This window comes from Perca flavescens, chromosome 5 (assembly GCF_004354835.1).
Source record: "Perca flavescens isolate YP-PL-M2 chromosome 5, PFLA_1.0, whole genome shotgun sequence".
NCBI lineage: Eukaryota > Metazoa > Chordata > Actinopteri > Perciformes > Percidae > Perca > Perca flavescens.
In genome coordinates this window covers 32,146,663-32,168,085 of record NC_041335.1, presented here as the reverse complement: position 1 = coordinate 32,168,085, position 21,423 = coordinate 32,146,663, and the positions used below count along the sequence as shown (strand labels likewise).

The following is a 21,423-nucleotide window of genomic DNA, read 5'->3' as shown; positions in this document are numbered from 1 at the left end:
TGCTACTGTCTGCCTTTCAAATGTATCGACAAACCACAACTATCAGATCAACCACACAGTGGTGGAGAGTAACTAAGTACATTCACTAAAGTGCTGTACTTAAGTACATGTTTGAGGCACTTGTACTTCAGCATATCCATTTTCTGTTACTTTATACTTCTACTCGACTACATCTCAGATGTACTTTTTACTCCACTATATTTATTTGATGAACTTTGAACTTTATCTACTTTGCAGATTCCAAAATGTTGTACAATAAATGATATGTAATCATGGGTTAAGATACAAGTATATAGGCTAGTAATAATAATAGTAGTAATAATGGTAGTAGTAATTAAAATAAGCTCCACCTTTACCAGCTGCTTCATAAAAGTGATGAACACATTAATCCATCAATACTTGTAATTCAGTAATATAATTTATTCAGAAATTAGCCATTCTGCATAAGTACATTTAAAGGGATACGCCACCGTTAGTTGAAATGGGGCTTATCACGGTCTCCCCTAGATGTAGATAAGTGGGCCAACGTATTTTTTGTGCATGCATTGTTTTAGTCTGGTGCAACACCGGCAGCAACAAACGGTGGCATAGTCCTTTAATTTTGGCACTTTGTATATTATGATGCTAATACTTTGGAATGCAGTACTTTTACTTGTAGCAGAGCATTTGTACACTCTACTTTTACTTAAAGAGGCGCTATGCAGTTTTGGCCATTTCTTCGCTTTTTGCTGGCAGGTTTCTCTATAGAGCTCCCCCTACAGCTTCGGAATAGATATTTGGCAGCTCCTATGTTTACTTGTGTCTGACTCCTCGCTCGGTCAGTCTGCCATTTCCTCTTTCTCTATTCCTCCGACAATGCTTTCCTAGCTTTCTGCTTCTTTTTAGCCGGCTCAGCCATGACGATAGTGTGAAAAACTTGATATCACGCGATACTTCCTGACCCTGAGGCCGGCGGCTCGCCAGCCGAAAGTTGCAAGGGTGGTTTTTCCGCTCACAGGCGCTAAGGGGGAGCGAGACGACCACCATTCAACTCGAAAAAAAAGTCATATAACCATTCCAGTGACTCCAAAGCTGTTCAGTTAAGGTATATTAAGCTAAAAAAAAACTGCATAGTTCCCCTTTAAGTAAAATCTGAGTACTTCCGTCACCACTAAACCTACAATACATCAGTGACGTCACACTTTCTCCCAGGAGTAGTCCTCTTTTTTTTTCTTTTTTTTTTGTTAGAAGCTTCATAAATAACTGAAGTTCTTCTTTGTCAGAGGTTGGACTTTTTTTTAGTTTAACTTTCAGTGTTATTCCCTGGAGGGATTCTGAGATGTTTGATAAATACAGGGCCCAGAGAGCCTAAAATGTGTGCATCTGTAACCAGATCCAACACACACACACACACACACACACACACACACACAGACACACATTGTTTTTAGTCTAGCACACTTAATTCCTTCTCCATTATTTTATAATTTTTAATCAACAAAGTTTGGACATATTGAATGGATTTAGTCCAGTTTAGTTTTATTGTCTCAAATAAAGAGTTACATGATTGCAAATTTGGTAGCACACTGCATTGGTGAAATACTGAATGGTGCAGTGCCTTTTTTTTAGTGGGATTCAGGGTGTTAAATTACCTTGAATCACCAGCTAACTGCTGGTAAAGGTTGGCTGTGGTTGGTAAGTTGGCTACAGTACTGTGGGAGGTCAGGCGTGTGCTAACAGTCAAGCTTGCAAGTGTTTTGTTTATCCTATACATTTCTAACGACGCTGTGTGACAAAATAACAACATCTCTGCCACATATTAACACATCTGCAGTTTCACACAGGGAAACGTTTCTCATCAGGTGTTTGTCATAATCAGGTGGAGCTGTGCAGTTAATCGTGCCTGGATCCACACTTCTGGATCAGTTGTTTTCACACAACTTTGCTGTTAATCACAGCTGCAGTTTTTAATTTTGTGCTTCAGGGATTCTGGCTCGCTATGCTTGTGAGGAAATTAAAGTACAGTGTGCATGCGTCAAGGCAGCCTTCTGTAAACAACGGCTTGTAGCAAAGCGTGTGATTGCTTAACTTGTCCTGTAAATGTGTTTTTATCCTCAAGAGGGAAAAATCCAATTCTGGTTCACTCATCAGCTGTCAACGCAAACAAGAAATGATCTTGTAGCTATTCAGGTGGAGTTTTGTATTCAAATATACTCATTTGTTTTCCACTATTTAACATTCAGGAATGAATTGTTTGCACAAAGACCTCAGGATAGACGAGAGACTTCCACAGGGGATCCCAGAATATCTGTAAGAGATTGGTACATTACCGCGAGCTGAAGCGTTGGCCACAGCTGAATAGAGAGATAAACACTTGACTAATATTCATATTAGCCAATTAGCCCGTCAGTGGGCCAGAACATACAGCGTTAAGTATCTCAATCTCACACTTTTCTCACTCTACTTCCTCCTTCCCGCACTCTCTTATTTTTGCACACAGCTCCAGTTTTTCTGAGAGAAGACAAGGGAGGTGGTGGCATGAGTGGCAGATGAAAGGAAAATAGATGTGAGAGAAAATGAAGCTGTAAAGGAGAAAGAAGACAGTGAAAGAGAATAACCAGAGGTAGTAGAGTGGGGGGAAAAAGAGAGATGGAGATACTTAGAACAGTATGTTCTGGCTTACTGACAGTCTTATTGGCCATTAAGGTTAAAGTCTCACCTCCATCTTTCTCATCTTCTCCAACTATTTCTCTTTTTTTCCGCTTTATCCCCCTTTATAGTCTCTCTAGTCTTTTCTCCTACAAGGTTTATCCTTTTCTTTTCCGTTCTTTTTTCTCCTTCGTTCTTTTTTTCTCAATCAGATTCCTTTGTCACATTTTTACAAGCAGCAAGGATTTTATTTACTCAATGCATTCACATAATGAACGGAGCAATTGCAGTGCAATCGTGTGCAAGCAGCCGCATATTGTTTGACAAGAGGCTTCACGCATTTGCTTGTTCTGCCATGCAGATATATGATACTTTATTTTAGATTTTGAACAGCCAGTACATTTCCAAAAAGAACCTAGAGGATATCAGAGACCTTGACAGATGGGTCACTCTGCAGGATTGTGATGTTTTTCTTCGAACTTTTTTCATACATTAATTGTACTTAAGGATACATTTCAGCTGCTTTTCTCCATTGTAGACTAGAAGAGAATGGACTGTTTACGCCTTCACAACGCTCCTTAGTTGGCAAATATAAAAACAAACCCAGCAGGTATAACGTTTTCAGGTCACAAGTGCACTGACTTAGTTATGGAAAGTCATGAAAAAGTTAATGCAGTTTAAAATAATCTCAACACTATGAGATGCTCTCCCACAGTGTTGTAAAAAAAGAAAATCATATTGACTTGTTTCTTATAACTCGGCATGTAGACCTACAGTATGTATTACACTGATGAGAAGTCAGAGGAAAGTCCCGGCAGGATTGTCATTAGGCTCTTGTTGCGCTGCTACATCTGAAATACGTCCAAGCTGGTGCCTTGTAGACAGTGGTGGAAGGTACCTGAATTAATTTACTCAAGTACAGTATTAGTACAATTTTCAGGTTCCTGTACTTGAGTATTTCCATCTTTTGCTACGTCATACTTCTACATCACTGGAGGCAAATATTGTACTTTTTATTCCACTACATTTTCATGATAACATTAGTTACTTTGCATCCATCAGTCCTTATAATCCAATAATATAATATATATTATTCTGAAATGGACCAGTTTGGTACTTTAAGTATATTTTGATGCTAATAGTTTTTCACTGGGGTATTGCTACTTTTACTTAATTAAAAGTTCAGAATACTTCTTTCACCACTGCTTCTAGGTTACTTACTACCTACTGATTGTATGTAATGTCAACATAGTAGTTATTGCTAAGTGTATTTTAGCAGTAAAGAAGCAGCTTTCCAGATGCAGTACTGAAAATGACTTTTAAGTGCAGTTGGTCAACACATTAAAGAAACAAGCTTGTCTTCATAAGTTGTTGGTAAAACGTTGGACCAACTGGGAACCAGTGTGGGCAGGGAAAGCACTTAAACACATCATAACAAAATGCACCAGTGCAGTTGTTGGCAGACAGTGGAAGGCTGAGGATGTACTCAAAAACTCCCCATAGGGCACATTTTGCATAGTGAAACTTCTCTACCACCACTAACGCAGTCTGACTGTAGAACCAAATGTACTGGATGGAATTTGTTAAAACATTTAATTTTGTGTGTGTGTGTGGGGGTTAGAAAGTCAAATCTGTCTGCCTCTGCTAACTGAGTTTCAGTGCAGAACCAAATCTGATCTGATTTGCATGAAATGAAATGTCAAAGTGTTTGTGTGTCATTGAGTAAGTGAGAGAGACTTAAAGTGCCACCAACAGTGTCTGTCCAGATGTATAGAATAAAATTTGCATGAAATTGGTTGTGTGTGTGTGTTGCATTTATGACCTTTTGTTTCATCCAGTATCCAGATTTCTGCTGTCGATGCAAACATATTGTATTACATTTTTCAAATGTGTAAATGAAATAAATGACGTGTGTTTTCCAGTCCAGTGCCATACAGACTGCCTGTCGTGCTCGGGGACTCCAGACCAATGTGAGAGCTGCAGGGACCCAAAGGCCGTCCTCCATCTTGGCCGCTGTCTGTCCGTCTGTCCAGCTGGCTACTACGCCGACGGACCAGTATGTGCAGGTAGGACCGTCTTTTAAAAAATATATGCATCAAAATAGCTCCTTAAAACTGTTCCTTATCTTGCCATTATCTCACTTTTACACTGCAGACAATGCTATTTGCAAGTAAACTACAATGCTGGTATAATACACCAGTGCACAGTTTCTCACAATTAGTAGGTAATAAATGTCTTGTCCTTTGTTGTTTTCAGTAAAGGATGATATTGTAAGGCACTTTACAATAGGCGAAAGTCTGCCCCCTCTCCTTCCCCTTATAAAACATGTAGCTTGTTGCTACATGTAGCATGTTGATTGATGTCCAGTGCACACCACTCATCTCGTGGACAGTGCTAGCTTGCTGTTCTGTGCCTGACTTAGGATGCACAACCCATAATAACTGCTTTTACTGATTATGTACCTGCCGAAGTTAAGTAAAGTTACAAAACGGAAAAATTCCTTTTTGTCTTAAGTAATTTCCTCTATCGCCCATCCAGACAATGTAAACTGCCAACATTTTAGCATCGGTGAGAAAACAACGGAAACAAAGAAATATTACCTTTTTGAAGGAGCACAATAAATCGTTTTAACCTGCAGTTTGCTTAAAAATGTACACACTTTCTGAGAATCATAACTTCAACTCAGAACACACCGAAGTCAATGATGATAACACATTGCTTGAGCAACTATCTCTGATGTCCATAGAGGATACGCAGAAGTAGCTCCCAATAAATTCAGATTTCTGTTATTATATTTTACATTTTTATGGTGACCTTGTGAGAGAGAGAGAGAGAGAGAGAGAGAGAGAGAGAGAGAGAGAGAGAGATATTCCTTGTGGTTCACACAGCAAATTTTGGGAATCAGGTCTTGTGTCTCTCAACTATATACCATAGTACTTGAACTAGTACCTGTACTCTCTGGTAGCTGTAAAGAAAGAAAAGTTTGCATTTTATGAAATAGAAAGTTTCAAAAACATAGGACTGCAACAGTGTCTTTGTGTAAGTCTGTGTGCTTGTATCTATATTGACTTTATGTAGGATTTCCTGCTCATCCTCTATTCATGTAGGCATGTGTGTTTGAGCTTGTCGCGGTCTCGTTTGCCCGACTCAAAACCAGCCACAGCACCTTGACCGAGCATTGACCCGCGACAGCCGTAATCTTCTTAGCATTTTACTGCATTGAATTCCTAACATCCCATTGAAGTGTTTTCCTGGTGAGCCAGGCATTGACTGCCCACAGATATTCATGACGTTTTAAACACCAAACGCACTGTCGCCTTAAAGCTATCAGGCACAGATAAAGGTATTAACTTTGAAGCCTAGCTTCAAATGCTAATGGCTGAATTTTTGACAGCATTTCCACAGAAATATAAAGAGGGATACGAGGGTCCTCGATATGTGCATTGTGTACAGATGTAGCCAGTGTTGTAATAACTTTATTAAACCAGTAAAGTGCCTTACGGAGTTTAAAAATATTATTCAACAAGCCAAGATAGCAGCAGCCTAATAAACACAGATGTTTACAAAACATAAAATGCTGACTTAAATTAGATAAAATATGAAGATAATAGTCAAAGATCATGATGACTATCTTCTTATTGTACTTGACAAACAAGATGTTGATATTACATGATTTTGGAAAACCTGCATTGCTTTAATGACATTTCATGGCAATAAACGAATGTACTTTTAGTTAGTTACTTCCATTACTGACAAAACCTAGAGAGTGATCAGTAGTCTGAAACATGCTCAGTCTCCCTCTGTCAATTCCACCCAGCCTAATTTCTATATTTTTGACTTAGTGCATGTGGGTGACAGAAAATAATGCTGAAAGCCTGTATAAGCATTGTTGATAAAATCGTTCTTTTCCCTTCTCCTCCTTTTCTCTCAGACTTCTTTTCATCTTCCTTGACATCTCATTCTCTTTTTGCCTTGAGTCTGTCAATCTCACAATCTCTTTTTTTTTTCGAATCTGTTGTTGTCCTTCTCTCCATCTTCACCCTAACCACAATCTATCTTTCCTCAGTTGTCAAATCTCCTCTTCCTCTCCTCTCTCTATTCTTTCCTCCTGCTGTCTGTGTAAGTGGATGTCTGGGAGGTTTTAAAGGGATTTACTTACTTTTTTTTCTGTCTAATCTTGAGATTTCTCATTAGAGCAAGAACATTTGAAGTCTCTTCATTGTGCTTTCTCTCCCATCCTTTATGCACCCGTTTCATTTTTATGTTTATGGAGATGTCTGTAAATAGATTACATTGCACCAGTGTCTAGCTGCCAAACTGAAAGATCTTTAAGAGTAAATAGGGTGTGTATAATCAGAATATTTGGATGAAACAATGCTTTCCTCATTTCTTTGTGTAATATAGTTCATTCATTCAACTGGCATATCACCTTTTTTATTATAAACTAAATGAAATCTGTAAAACTTCTTTGCTGCGTGGCCGGGTTGACTCAGTGGTAGAGCAGGCGCACATGTACTGAGAGGTTTATGCCTTGGCGCGGGGGTCCAAGGTTCGAATCTGACCTGTGACGATTTCCTGCATGTCTCTCCCCTTTCTCACCTAGCTGTCCTGTCAAAATTAAAGGCCCAAAAAAAAAATACTTATTTGCTCCTCTACATTTTAAGGCAATGTTTTTACCACATTTACTGAATGTTGCTGCTCTTTTAGTCCTGATGTTGTTACACTCTTGTGCGTATTTGCATTGCAAAGAGTTCATTCACGTTTTGCTTTCCCACTTTTTTTTTATGTGGACATTTTCCTTAAATTTAAATTTAAATTTGGGTTGAAATGCACCTTGGGTTTTCTTCTGGGACCTCCAGTTTCCCTTCACAATTTCAGAGCGACAAGAGACACCCACAGGTTTGAATGATACTTTACGGGGGTCACCTTTTAATGAACTGCACATCCAGATTCTCTGTTTTCTTTGTCTTCCACCACGAGTGGGCTAAGCTACAACTGTCAGTCCTGAAGGAAGCTCAGAGGAATAGGAAGAGCAAATTCATTTTTGAAGTGACTGACTCTTTCTCTCTCCCCCTCTTCCCCTCTCTCCCTCTCCTCCTCCACAGCCTGCCAGTCATCCTGTGCCACCTGTTCCAGCAGGTGGGACTGCCAGTCCTGTGGCTCCCAGCTGCCCCTGCTGAGCACTGATAGCGGCGAGTGCCTGTCTTCCTGTCCTCCTGGTTCCTACCGGCACGACAACACACACTGTCGCCGTGAGTATCACAGGATGTCAGGTCACTTGCCTTCTGGATGCTAGTGTCAAGGTCAGAATGGTGGTTTGGCTCAGATTTAACCACTAACAAGGTGCATAAAATGGGAAGGTAACAACAGGGAAAGTCCTGAGAAAGTCTAGCTTATTGTCGAATGTTTTCATTACTCTGAAAACTTTGCTAAATTTGGGTAGAGATTAATGACACTAGGTTCAGATGACAGATAGACACTTTAATTTCATTCAGTTTTTCTTAATTTGAAGACTGAGAAATCTAAATATGTATATACATATATGAAGCCAGATGGATAAGTTCTGCATACTTTCCCTCTCTCTATTTTTCTATTCTTTTTTTTTCTCCAAATGTTTTTTATGCACGCTACTCTACTTCCGTTATCTAATCCCATACTTTTGGGACACAACAATTGGCCTTATATCAAATATCAAACTCTTGGCAGTAGGGCAGAAAGTGCATCCACAGTTCAGCAAACAAGCAGATTAAAGATAAACTCTGTGTGACTTGTTTTCAGTAGATGAGTTCAGGATAATTTTGAGGGGATGTTCCGACTGAATATTTTACGAAGTGATGAAGTATTGCGCTCTCCCCGGGGTTTAAGTATTACTGTTTCAATGTTGTGGCTTTGCTGACTGTAAGTCCTAGGAAGTCCTTTTTATTGCATGCTTGCTGAACTGTTACTGAACTTCGGCTCTATCTCCCCGACAGAATTGTTAGAGTTAGGATTTGCTGTCTTTTGCAGCGGGAAGAGAGAGTGCTTAAAATTTATACCGCTTTTGGTGTCACCACACAAAGTCTTTCCAAAGAAACATTGTGAAAACCAATTAGCGCTTGAAAATTGATTTGGAATTGGAAATTAAATGGACTTTTAAATCCCAGAGTCTTATATGGCTTTTGGCTTAAGTTTTCAGTTCTATTGTTATTTCACTCAACTGAAGCCGAGTGTGTTTTATTATCATTACTGCTTCATTAAGCTCTCTGCCTCCTGTCAATCACTTGAGACCCACAGGACAATAACAGAAACTCTGCCAAGAAATAATTCCTTTAAAAAAACCAAAAGGCTGCATTGTCAAATCCACCTCTTATTTATTTAGGGGGGGGGGGTTAAGTCCCTTGAGTCACAGCACCTCATTTTAAGCTATGTTTGAAGCACAACTTGTATATTTTAAAAACCAAGTGAAGATTATAAACCAGGGGGTGCAGCGGTGACACAGGAGCAAAACATTCTACACCACTGCAGATAACTGGGTTCTACTCTCATTATTTAAACATGAAAAGCAGTTTATACTCAAACAACTGATCTAATCCTATTTGAATATTAAAGAAATATAGATTAATGTGCGAAGAAATTAGGATCTATGTATCTATCTACTGTATGTATCTATCTATGGTATTAAATGCTCTCCATCAGTCTCAACTATGTGCTGTCTGTCTCTGGACATGGCGGTCAAGGCGTCTTGGTGGCAGCTGAAGTAAACGTCGGCTTCTCCGCTCAGCCTCCCTTCAGGGCCGCATTCAATCAGGATCTTCGACACAATTAGAGGAAAGAAAAACTGCAAGAGAAAAACAAACGCATGCAATATAAAATAATGTACATAGTGACCTCTAATGCAACAACACAACCAGCTTCAACTTGTCAACATTATCTGGATGTTTTACCTTAACAATGTCTTCTCCGGACACCTGGAAAGGAAGTCCTCTCATGTGGATGTAGTGAAGCGGATCCTTATGGAGCAGAATCGCAAGTTTACACCATGATAAACAAAACAAAAACTAATAACGTGTGCACAAAGAGCAAAACGTTTAGTTATCTAAAAGATCTCACTGCAATTTTCACACTTTGCTAAGTCATTCAGTGGGCCTAATTGGAGCCTTTGGCGGGCCGGGTCTGGCCCAAGAGCCATATGCTTGACACCCCTGGTCTAATCGGTATTAGGACAAAAAACACTAATTGAATTCCATACATCAACATTATGAAATGATTGGTAGAAATGTTCACCAGTCATACTAGACAGTATAAAATACTGTATTAACATTTGGCTTCCAGTGTCGAAACTGCCAATACATGTTGGTTGTGTCTTAGTTTGTCCAATCTACCAACACTTAAATAAATAGCTAAATCATCGTCATACGGTAGCCGGTGGGTTGCGAGATTGCATTTCGGCCAATGCATTCCGTCTCTTTTGCTCTACAAATGAACTGTGTACCTGCACGCAACCAAAGTCCACTTAAAAGTGATTGGTCAATACTACTCGGACTACAAACAGAATCCTGATGTTTCCGATACCAAAATCTTGTCCTGTTGCCTACAGATTCTGCATATAACTGTTAACATGGAATAAAATGAGAAATTCTCACATCTGATGCTTATTTTTGTTCCCAAAGCTACACATCTGTCAGCTTGGGCTAATATTGATCCTGGCATTAAGTCTATTTGTTCTAACATAACTGTGATGCAAATGTAAGTGTGACTTAAGTGACTGATTGATACCAGCATTTAAGTGCTTTCTATATTAAATCCAATTTCTCATTGTGTGGTTTTAAAGACCAAACCACAGGAGAACTAAACTAGTCACAGACACAATTTAAATACTACAGCTCACAAAAACACATGCATTCTTGTTTTACAGTATAACCTACAGGAATTGCTGCAGTCTTAAAGGTGGATAAAAGCAAGAAGGGAGGCTAGATCCCACTGTATACAGTGCTAAAGCAGGATAAATTCACAATGAGTGCTGTCTACATTGGCTGTTACTTAACCAATCTACCTTAATGGTCTCCCAGCGTTGGAAAGCCTGGACCAATAAATAAAACTTGTGGCTCAGTAAGCTAAACCCCTGTGGGCATGCTAATGTACTCTGAACAGTTTAGCCAAGCGCCTCCATCGGGTGGAGAAGACCTGCTGTGACTCCTGGGGATGATGGGTAGAAATAGAATGAGAGAGAGAGAGGGGAGGGAGTGGGCGAGAAAGCAGAGAGTAACCCCAATGTGATTACAGTCCGGTTCTGAGGCTCAGTTTCACACCTTAATGAATATAGGATTGAAATCCCAGACCACCCACTGCACAGCCTTAAACAGAATACACATTGTAGAAGCAAGCTTTGCTTTATCTTGCCTCCACCCATCCAGCTTTGTGTACTGTATTCAGTGCAAGTTATTGTACAAACTCATCTTGGAAATCCCACTTCATACATTTATGCTGCCTCTGTCCCGCTTTGGTGCCACATACGCTGGCAGCATCCATTGTAAAATTCCCTTCTCATGCATTAATCCAACATCTACCGTGCATTAATACTGCAGATATTTCATTCTCAAATGTTGCACAGTGAAAGCAAATTAAACAGCAGCAGCTGTTGTGCAAGAAGCCCCCTTGTATTTATCCTGCATCTATCCAGGTTTAGTAATGCAGAAATACTTTCTTTTCACAACACAAACCCCTTGTGTGCCTCAGCTAACTAGTCAGCAGACCATTTCTGTTAACCTTCAACTGGCTTTAATGGGAGCGAAGCCCCTTGGTTTCTCCCAAAGTGTTTCTCCTGGGGTAGGAGAAAAAGAGCTGCAGTGGAACATGGCACTCACATTCACACAAGTGTAAATCAGGAGGTGCTATTCGGGTGGATTTAGCCCAAGTGAACTCCTATTCCAACGCTTGTTTATGTGGAAAAAAGAAGGAAGGAATGGGGGAAGAGGTAGAGGGGATGAGAGCTGACAGCAGTTATTAGTGTTGTTTGGAAGGTGCTGCAGACAATTATAGCGCATTGTAGCATTTCTTGGCAGAGGACCGGGACCACCCAGAGCCCAGTGCGTCCCTGGAGGCCTCCGTGTTTTTTTTTGTTAATGCTTCTGGCTCATGGCTGAAGGCTTTACTGCGTCTGCTTGTGCATGTATTCAACGTTAGCTTGTTAATAATTATGGGAGGCATTGGGCTGAAGATATTATTCTCTCTTCTTTACGTCCTCTCTTTTTTTTTTCTGTCCTCTTTAACCCACTTCTCTGTTTTTCCTCCCGTCTCTAATGGCTCTGTGAGATAGACACAGTTGGCTTGTTGCACAAACTTTTACAGCTCCTGACTGGATGTTCAGTAAGTCATAGGAAAAGAAAAGAATCAAGGGCCTGTTTTCAGTGTAGAATATGTCTAATACATGACACTGTTACTAAGCTCCTCATTTTTTAAACATCCCCGTTATGCTCACTTATTCAGATACATTTTTTCCCTGGCTTTACTGTTCGCAATCTACTCCTCTATTGAGTTGTTGTGTCCAAAACAACTCGTAGTTTGCCACATTTTCAGAACATGAGTGGGTGGGTGAAAGTGAGTGGGGAAAGTGAAAGAGCAGCGCTTGTCCCTCCCTCATTACCACCACTAAGGTGCCCTTGAGCAAGGCCCTTAACCCCAACCGCTCCACTGGAGCTGCGCAGTGGCAAGCAGATCCGACTGTGGTTGTACTAGGCAGCTTCCAGGTGTGAATGTGACAGGTCGACGTTGCAAATGAGAATTTGTTCTCCATCGACTTACCTGGATAAATAAAGGTAAAAAAAAATAAAAACAACGGCACAGTGTGAGAGTTGATGACATGCATCCTTTTTTTCTTCTGTTTACATCGTAACAGTCCGATTCACCAGGCAGTCATCGCATCGTGTTACATGCCTCGGAACTAATACCGTACCGTCTGACACTAATTGTGACCATTGTGACCGTCATTTTAGTCTTCAAGTTTATTTTCATTCTTTCTACGCTCATAACTACAGTGATTGTGTATTGGTCTCTGAGCAATACCAAAACGCTGGTGACCCACTCAATACTGTGCCTGAATACATTTTTGATTCATTTTTTTCCTCAGGTGTATTCACTTATTCTTCTGAAAAACTGTTCATCTAAAGTTCCACCTAAGCCATTGAATATAATATTTTTTAGAATACAATAGAGTTACTGTAAAACTTCTAAGAGTTTGGCTAACATCTCTTTTTTTCTTTTCTCCTTTTTAATGTCATACCTACTAACTCCTCTCTCTGACCTCTGTTTCATTCTAAAAGGAGTTAGCAGCGAGAATACTAACCTGTCTTATAAGGCAGCTCATAAGCTGCCTTCTGAATTTAGTTTGTCGAGCTTTTCATGCTGACTCAAAGTATCTTACGTTCTGTGAGATTATATAAAGGCAACCTTCTTTTAAGAACACTCTTTTTAACTCTGTATCTCTGAAAATAAACGCTGCTGTTGGCTTTGATGCAACATACAACATACATGCAACATATTCATCATGACTTCCACTGCTGTTCTATCATGACCTCTCATTCACACTCTTATTCATTCTGAGAGCTATATTCTATTTACTCATTGAACTAGAAAACCTTTTGGCATTGACATTTTTGTTAGTTATGATTTTTACAGCTCAGAGTCTTTGCTTTATAAAGTCTTGAGAAAGCCGTGACAGATTTAATCGATACTAGCTTGATAGTATTTTCTTTCATCCATTACCTGAATTTTGTATTTTAGTTTTGCTGTGAATGTGGCAGTCAGGAGCCGAGGAAGCCACGTGAACAGCACAAAAAAAAAACCGTTGCCTTAGTGGAATAAAATGTGTCCCTCAGTGTGGAGGTCATACAGCCATCGTTGAAGAGCTGTTTTTTCTCCTGCGTGCTTTCTGAGCAAATTGTGCAGTTAAGCTTCGAGTTTGGTGAATATACGCAATATTGGCCGTATTGTAGTCATAGCCATGTTTTTGTGCTGGTTTGCAGCTTCTGAAATAAAAGTGGAGATATAGGCTTTTTGCTGTCAGTGACCAGGTATCAGAATAACAGAAAAAAAAAAAAACATTCACATGCAGACCTGATTCCATTTCTGATTCCATTCCAATAATGGGGATTTTCAGAAAAAATTTGATCTATTTATTTTACACTTTTCCTCTTCGCAAAGCTGCTTTTTTTTCCCGTGCTCCGTTTAATTGCTGAATCTCTCATCCCATCTCGTTTTATCACTCATGGCTTCAGGGGGGGTGTGAACCACCGCAGCACAGTAATCGTGCCCCCGCCCGTCCCCGAAGGACAGGGAGCGAAGATTATCTGCTGCACCGTGTGACTGTGCATTCATCTCAACCTCCCCTGGTTTATGCAGAGTAGGCTTTAGAGGAGGTTTTTGGCAACTGGCCTGCTAGGATTACATTTGTTGATAACTTTGCACTTCAGGCTGCACAGAAAAATAAATTGCTTTCCTGTAAGGGGCAAGGTAAAGGACATGTAATCCCCTTGTTGGCCATAACCATTTTTGGAGGGGGAGTGTGTTTGTTCGTGTGTGTGCGTGCGTGTGTGCGTGTGCGTGCGTGTGTGTGTGTGTGTGTGTGTGTGTGTGGAGTGACCCACTCATAAATGTAGTCTTATCTTTTACAGAATGCTTGTAGATGATGCATGTCTTTTTGCTTCATCTGCAGGAAGATTAGTTTAGAAATGTCCAGCATATATATGTGGCTGTGGTTGATCAAAATATCTTTGATTGTTTATGAATGATTGAATTTTAAAGACCCTATCTGGATCTTCAGAAGAAGAAGAAGAAGAAGAAGAAGAAGAAGAAGAAGAAGAAGAAGAAGAAGAAGAAGAAGAAGAAGAAGAAGAAGAAGAAGAAGAAGTTGAGAGAAACAGAGACACTCACAAAGAGAAAAAGAGAGATGATAAGAAATCCAATGTGAAACTTGAAAAAAGGCCAGAGGGCTGAGGCAAGAATAAGCCTGTGACAGAGAAGAAGAGAGCATCATGGGACGAGAAAGAGAGTGTGGTGAGGTGCACTCCACAACTTTTGGGGATAAAACTACAGATCCTGAATTTGTAAATAGTGTGAATAATTTAGATGTCATCATTCTAAATGAAACATGGAACCATTCATATTTACTATCTAATTGTCCTAATAATTACATAGAATTTTCTTCTGTAAAAAACAACAACAATGTTATAAATGGAAAAGATTCAGGGGCAACATTAATTTGAAGAAGAAGCTTGAGAGAAACGGAGACACTCACACAGAGAGAAAGAGAGATGATAAGAAATCCAATGTGAAACTTGAAAAAAGGCCAGAGGGCTGAAGCAAGAATAAGCCTTTGACAGAGAGAAGAGAGCATCATGGGACGAGAAAGAGAGAGTGTGGTGAGGTGCACTCCACAACTTTTGGGGATAAAACTACAGATCCTGAATTTGTAAATAGTGTAAATAATTTAGATGTCATCATTCTAAATGAAACATGGAACCATTCATATTTACTATCTAATTGTCCTAATAATTACATAAAATTTTCTTCTGTAAAAAACAACAACAATGTTATAAATGGAAGAGATTCAGGGGCAACATTAATTTGGCATAAAGCACAGGATAAAAATGATATCTCGCCTGTGAAAAAAGGAAAACTCACCTTTGGATTAAAATCAACAGAGGTATAATTAATAGCACCAGATATATATATTTATGTGCAATCTATATACCGCCCTCAAACTCCCCTTATTACACTGGGGAGATTTTTCAAGAACTTCAAAAGGAAATAATTAATTTCCAGTCATTGGGACACATCTTAATATGTGGAGATCTCATAACCTGACTCCGCCAGATGGATTGCTTCGCATTTGCTCGGCATTTCCATCTGGGAACTTTCCGTTGGAGAACTTTTGGGAAGGGGCGAAAATACTGGTTAGCTGATTGGATAAACCATCTGTCTATCACCTATGTTGGCGATAGATGGGCCAAATCAACCAATCAGATCAACGAAGCATATAAAAATACAACCAGTGCCCTTGCTGCTGCAGGCAGAGCATAGCTCGTTAGCTCAGCAAGCAACATGTCGGTAAAGGATATTTGCCGTTTGTGTAACGAGAATTTACAAATAAAAGGCACCGTTTCAGGTTCCCGGTCCATATTCCAAAAGAAGGATCCAAGAGAAAAAAGCATTAGCGAGCAGCTAAAAGAATTAGGGCTACCGCTGTCTGAAAATACTGGTTAGCTGATTGGATAAACCATCTGTCTATCACCACCTAAAACCACCTCAAAACCAACGCTGATTGGCCCAGTCGTTTGGCGAACGGCTCCAAATTTTCTCTGTCTCAAGATGCCAGACTGATCTGCGAGTGGAAAACTGGAGCTCGCGAGATCAGGACGGTCTCACGAGGCTAGAGATCTCAATGCAAGAACTGAAAAAGAGAACAACTATATTGAAGTAGATGGAAACAAACACATATTCGGCCAAATCTCCTCAGTCCCAGCTCACACAATACCACAAAGAAAAAGTTTTGATAATATTCTTAACAAAAATGGAAAACAAGTTCTCCAGATATGCAAAAGCCTGGGCTTACATCGTTAATGGAAGGACCCGTGGTGACTCTCTGGGTATATAAACTTTATTTCAGACCCAGGGGGATCCATATCACAATAAAAAACACACAGAGTATAACATAAAATACAAAACAATACAAAAATACATACGTGAGGTAGAATGACCTATTCCTCTGTTTTAGGTGACAGTGTGGTGGATTATACAATAACTGATATCGACCCAGAGGATATTGATGCATTTTAAGTTTTACCACAATTAACCTTTTCAGATCACTTCCAAACAACACTTTATTTAAATAAGTCTACAAAATATAGCATAGCACCAGAATCAGAAACTAGCAAAATGTATGACCTCCATCAAAAATATATATGGAAAAAATGCAGCAACATAGATGATTATTTAACTGTACTTGGCAGTACAGAAATCAAATCAAAACTTAATCTCTACAGATTTACTAACTACCCATGCACAAAAAATGGAGTAAATTTGGCTACACAGGATTTAAACAATATATTTGATGAATTAGCTACAAAGTCAAATCTCAAACTAGTTAACTATAGTAACAAAATAACAAAATACAAACCTCCAAAAGATGAATATGGCATGAAGGACTTTTTTTTATAAACTTATTGAAAGCAGTATAGGGGGTAAAGTTTATGACACTATTAAATTCCTGTACACAGAAAATAAATGTACAGTAAAAATTGGCTCCAAAAGAACAGAATTCTTTAAACAGGGGTTGTGAAGTGAGACAGGGATGCAGTTTGAGTTCAACACTGTTTAACATTTACATCAATGAACTAGCAGCAATGTTGGAACAATCTGCAGCCCCAGGTCTCACACTTCATGATACCAACATCAAGTTCCTGCTCTATGCCGATGATCTAATTTTGTTGTCCCAGTCCTAGAGCAGCACTGTCAGAAATGGGCACAACAGTCAATCTGAAAAAGACCAGTGTTATGGTATTTCAGAAGAGAGCCAGATCTCAGGGAAAAAGCCAGAGTTACAATTTCACTCTGGGCAACACCAGACTAGAACAAAAGGATTTATATAAAACTGGGATAAAACTCTTTTTTTTATCCTAAATGTCGCCCAAACACCCCAAACTATGCATGCAGAGCAGAACTCTGTATATTACCTCTGAAAATTCAAATCCAAAAGGTCAATTAAATTTTGGCAGCATTTAAATCAAGCTGATACAAATTCCAATGCATACAAAGCTCTCCTGAGCAACCAGCAATGTTCAGATGTCCACCCTCTGGACCAGCTGGCTCAGAGGTACACAGAGCCACCAGGACATAAAAAAAACAAGGCTTCACTACCGAGGACAAAAAGCTTCCTTTTTTATTAGGGGAAGATAAAAACACAACATGGCTAGCAGCTAAATATGTCTTCTCCTACCACAATATAAGGCAAAATAAGTAGAGAATTGTATATATTATCATTTTTGTTATTCTTTGATTTCTTTGTCTTTATTTTTTTAATTAATTCTTTAATATTGTTTAAACGTACCCTTTGAGGGACATGCACAGAATTTGTTTATTATCTGCAGTTATATCATAATAGTCCTGTTCACTTGTATTATTATATCTGATGTATTTACTCCTTGTTGCTGTTTATATTAGTACTGATCACTTTTGGTGTTTGGGGTGAGGATTGGGGTTGATCCACTCATGAAACAGCTGTTTTGCTTTTTTTTTTTTTGATGTGCACAAATAAGTGACAGGTACCATACGATTTTTTCTTCTTCCTGTTCCTTTTTTTTTCATTCATGCATGTTATGAATGAATGAATGAATGAATGAATAATTATATGTCTGTTTGTTCTTATGCTTTGGCAACACAGAACTGAAATTGAGAGAGGGAGAGGGAGAGAGAGAGAGAGAGAGAGAGAGGGGGAGAGAGAGAGAGAGGGGGAAAGAGAGAGAGAGAGAGGGCAGGAAAATAGGAACTAGCTGAGGAGCACAAAACGTGGGCTAGAAAACTATTTCACCTGTCAATCTAGCTGTCACGTTGGAGGATAGGTTCCAACCTTCACTGACAACTTTAACCCTTTTCACACAGAACCGAACAAGAAACTTTACTCCTCTATATGCTTCGGATGTCCTGAGAGTTTCTCATTCATTTAAATCCTTTGCAATTGACTGATTGCAACTTAAAAATTGTGTATACTTTACTGCCATCCATATTTTACAGACTAATATTACATTTTAGATTGATTCCCTTCCTCCCAGGCAGTCGCTAGTTTGCACGCATCTCATCGCAGTATGAAAATGAACTTGCAGAGACTTGAAACCTGCCTGAGATAGATATTCAATAACAGAGAACATTTGCTGTACTTTCCTTTTAATTTTGACAATGCTACATCTTTGTCACCTCACGCTACAGTTGCACGAGGCTGTTCTGAAGACGTTTGGTGGTTTTGAGTTCTTAAGGAAAGAGCAAACCTTTGAGAGTGATGTGTGCCAAAGATTTTCAGCAGCTGACTCTGACAGTTTCAAAGATGGGTTGTGTTTTCCACAGGCACTTGATGTACCAAGAAGAAAAAAACATTTTTACTACAACTCACATGCTGGATGTGACCATAATTAAATACATATTTGCTATAATAGATAATTTATTAAAAAGCATCTAAAAGATGATTTTCATACCATGCTGATATGAGCTAAAGCCAATGGCTGTTGAAAGATCTAAAAAGTGATTGGAAAGTAACCCTCAGTAATATAAAGTGTACATCATTTGTAGTCGATGGGCTGAAACATGCAAAACCATCAGTGGGCTTTTTTTTTTAAAATCACCAACTATCAAAAATTGAAATCCCTCGCTGATAGAAAAGACAGATTTTTCCACCCACAGTCAAAACTGTGAGAAACTCTTTTTGTGGGGGGCAGTTTTTCATCATGTGAAGAGGCATAGGGAAGCTGAGAGAGAATGATTTGTTAAAAAAGTATAGTGTGAAAAGTTCTAATTCTATGGAGAGAATATAATTTAATTTGGCACATATTTTAAATGTGAGCTTCCTGGATTTGAAAACAAAGGATGCGGCAACAGGAGAAAATATCTCTCCAATCGGAGCCCATGATGTAAATCACACGCTTTACACCAAACACAAGCTTTAGGCTTGTGAGAGGCAGGAAGAGCAACTTTGAAATTGTATTGAAATGTATCAAATCGTTTTTTAAATTCTCCTGCTGAATTAAAAGACAAACAAGCAAGTTTAAAACGGACAACCACAGTCGCACTGTGAGTTGCGCAGCAGAAATTCAGTAACACCAAAGCTCAACATGCTGGAGAATAAAAATAGTTACACAACAAGGGAATTAAAACTTAATAAATCTTCCTCAAATTACATAATCTTGTTGAGAGTAAAGTATTTGTGGTAGTACGTTGTGTTCCTGGTGGGTAATGTGTGTTTTCTTGATAAAGAGAAGCGTGCAGGGAGAGTGAGAGAAGATATCAACATGAGGAAAATCTGTTTTCAAAGAGCAGGAGGGATCAGGAGATTTATCTCACGCTGCTTCCCAAGTAACTTTTTGCGATAAAATATTTGGTTGACTTCTGGCGTCTTCCATTAATTGAGTGAGATACTCAGCAGCATTTCTTAAATGGTGCTGATTAAGTTTCATCGTCCTGTTGTGTACGTATACGTTCTGAATTGCCTTCCCTTCCTCAACCTCTTTTCAACTTTTGACTTTTTGGTCTTTATCCATTCACCTCTTAAACTGTGACCTCATTCACTCTACCTTTTTTCACCTACATATCTGTGTCTAGCTTATAGTATTTATATAAATATTAGCTTGTATTTTCAGGAGATGATAAATGATTTGGTGATTGTGGAGCATGTATCTAATTTGGAGCAGAATATTCTACATATTTAAAACTAAATAGTTGTATTTTACACATTTTTTTAAAACAAGTATATTATTTAACAGAATTTTCATGGAAGAACTACCAAGTTTCATGAGCCCTTCGGAGTTCCGCAAGGCTCTCCTAAGATTTAGCGGTAATGCTTTACTTGAACATAAGGGTGACATGACACAGTCATGACCCATGAACCCTAACCCTAACTACCTAACCATAACCCTAACTTGTCATGACAAAAACCGAATGACACTTACTAAAAGAAGTCTTATGTCATTATGTGCTAAAACTGGTCACATTAGATTAGCATGGAAACCAATCCCAGAGAACGGTCGATTCGGTACACATGTGTTATTAACCTCTAGGTTCATTTTGCGCCGGATTTCTCCTTTAATGTTTTTCGGTAATCCATCACAATGACCCCGATGTTTCAGTTTATTGTTGTGAAAGTAACATTGTTGTCACGTTTTAATGGAATTGAAATTGCAGATGGTTTAAAAGGCTTTTCACGTTTATTGCATCGTGTACAGTATAATGATTTCCTGGAGAAGAATGGAAACAACTGGCAGCACCCTAGTGTATGTGATGTGCACTAAGTGGGCTTAGACATAGATACAAGTGTTATTATTTAAGAGCATTTAACACTGACAATATACAGTAAATAGATGCCCACAGTAAAAGTTTTTTTCTATTCTTTCCACCAGGCTGTCATGAGGACTGCTCAGAGTGCCGTGGGCCGACCCAGCAGGAGTGCGTCTCGTGTTCGGACCCGGCTGCCTTGCTCAAAGACGGGGAATGTGTTCCTGACTGTGGCGCTGGTTTCTACAGTCAAGAAGGCGTCTGCTACGGTAAAGTTGACACATTCACACACATTCAGTATTTTATTGTTTCTGCATTGCATTCTAATCTATTTTCTGCTTCTGTGGGCACACTAATTGGACTCTCTGATTCTTAAAAACAGAAAGTATTATTGTTAAATGTGTGTGCAAAATGGCACAAGTCTTGTTTACCTGAGATTCTTCAAATTGCAGAAGAAAAATTCATTTTTACAGAAAATATCTTAATGTAACTTCATTTTCTCTGAATGTTTGGCTATTATCCTTTAAAATATAAAAATAAGATAAAAATTCTCAATTCCCATATCTATAACAGGAAACATAGAGTTGAATTCTAAAACCTTAAAATGTACAGAAATAGGGTAGGCTACAAAAAAATAATGCACACTTCATACTTTCATAGGGTTTCAAAAAGCAGATACAGAATAAACCATATGTGATACTGTCATTCTGTGTTTTTATGTGAAAAAAACGTTTAAGAGGAAAAAGCAACTTACAAAACGGCAGTTATTGCATCTGAAAAGTGTTC

General features: G+C 39.0%; 1 protein-coding gene across 2 annotated transcripts in view; it reads left to right on the top strand.

The window, feature by feature from the left end:
• The window catches only part of fras1 (Fraser extracellular matrix complex subunit 1), a 259,913-nt gene that overhangs the window by 100,462 nt on the left and 138,028 nt on the right, over positions 1 to 21,423 (top strand). For both annotated transcript variants that reach the window (XM_028577114.1, XM_028577115.1), the window contains exons 12-14: positions 4,551 to 4,694; positions 7,734 to 7,880; positions 20,763 to 20,906. In XM_028577114.1, coding sequence (XP_028432915.1) covers positions 4,551 to 4,694; positions 7,734 to 7,880; positions 20,763 to 20,906 — 435 coding nt within the window. The remainder of the gene's footprint in view (positions 1 to 4,550; positions 4,695 to 7,733; positions 7,881 to 20,762; positions 20,907 to 21,423) is intronic.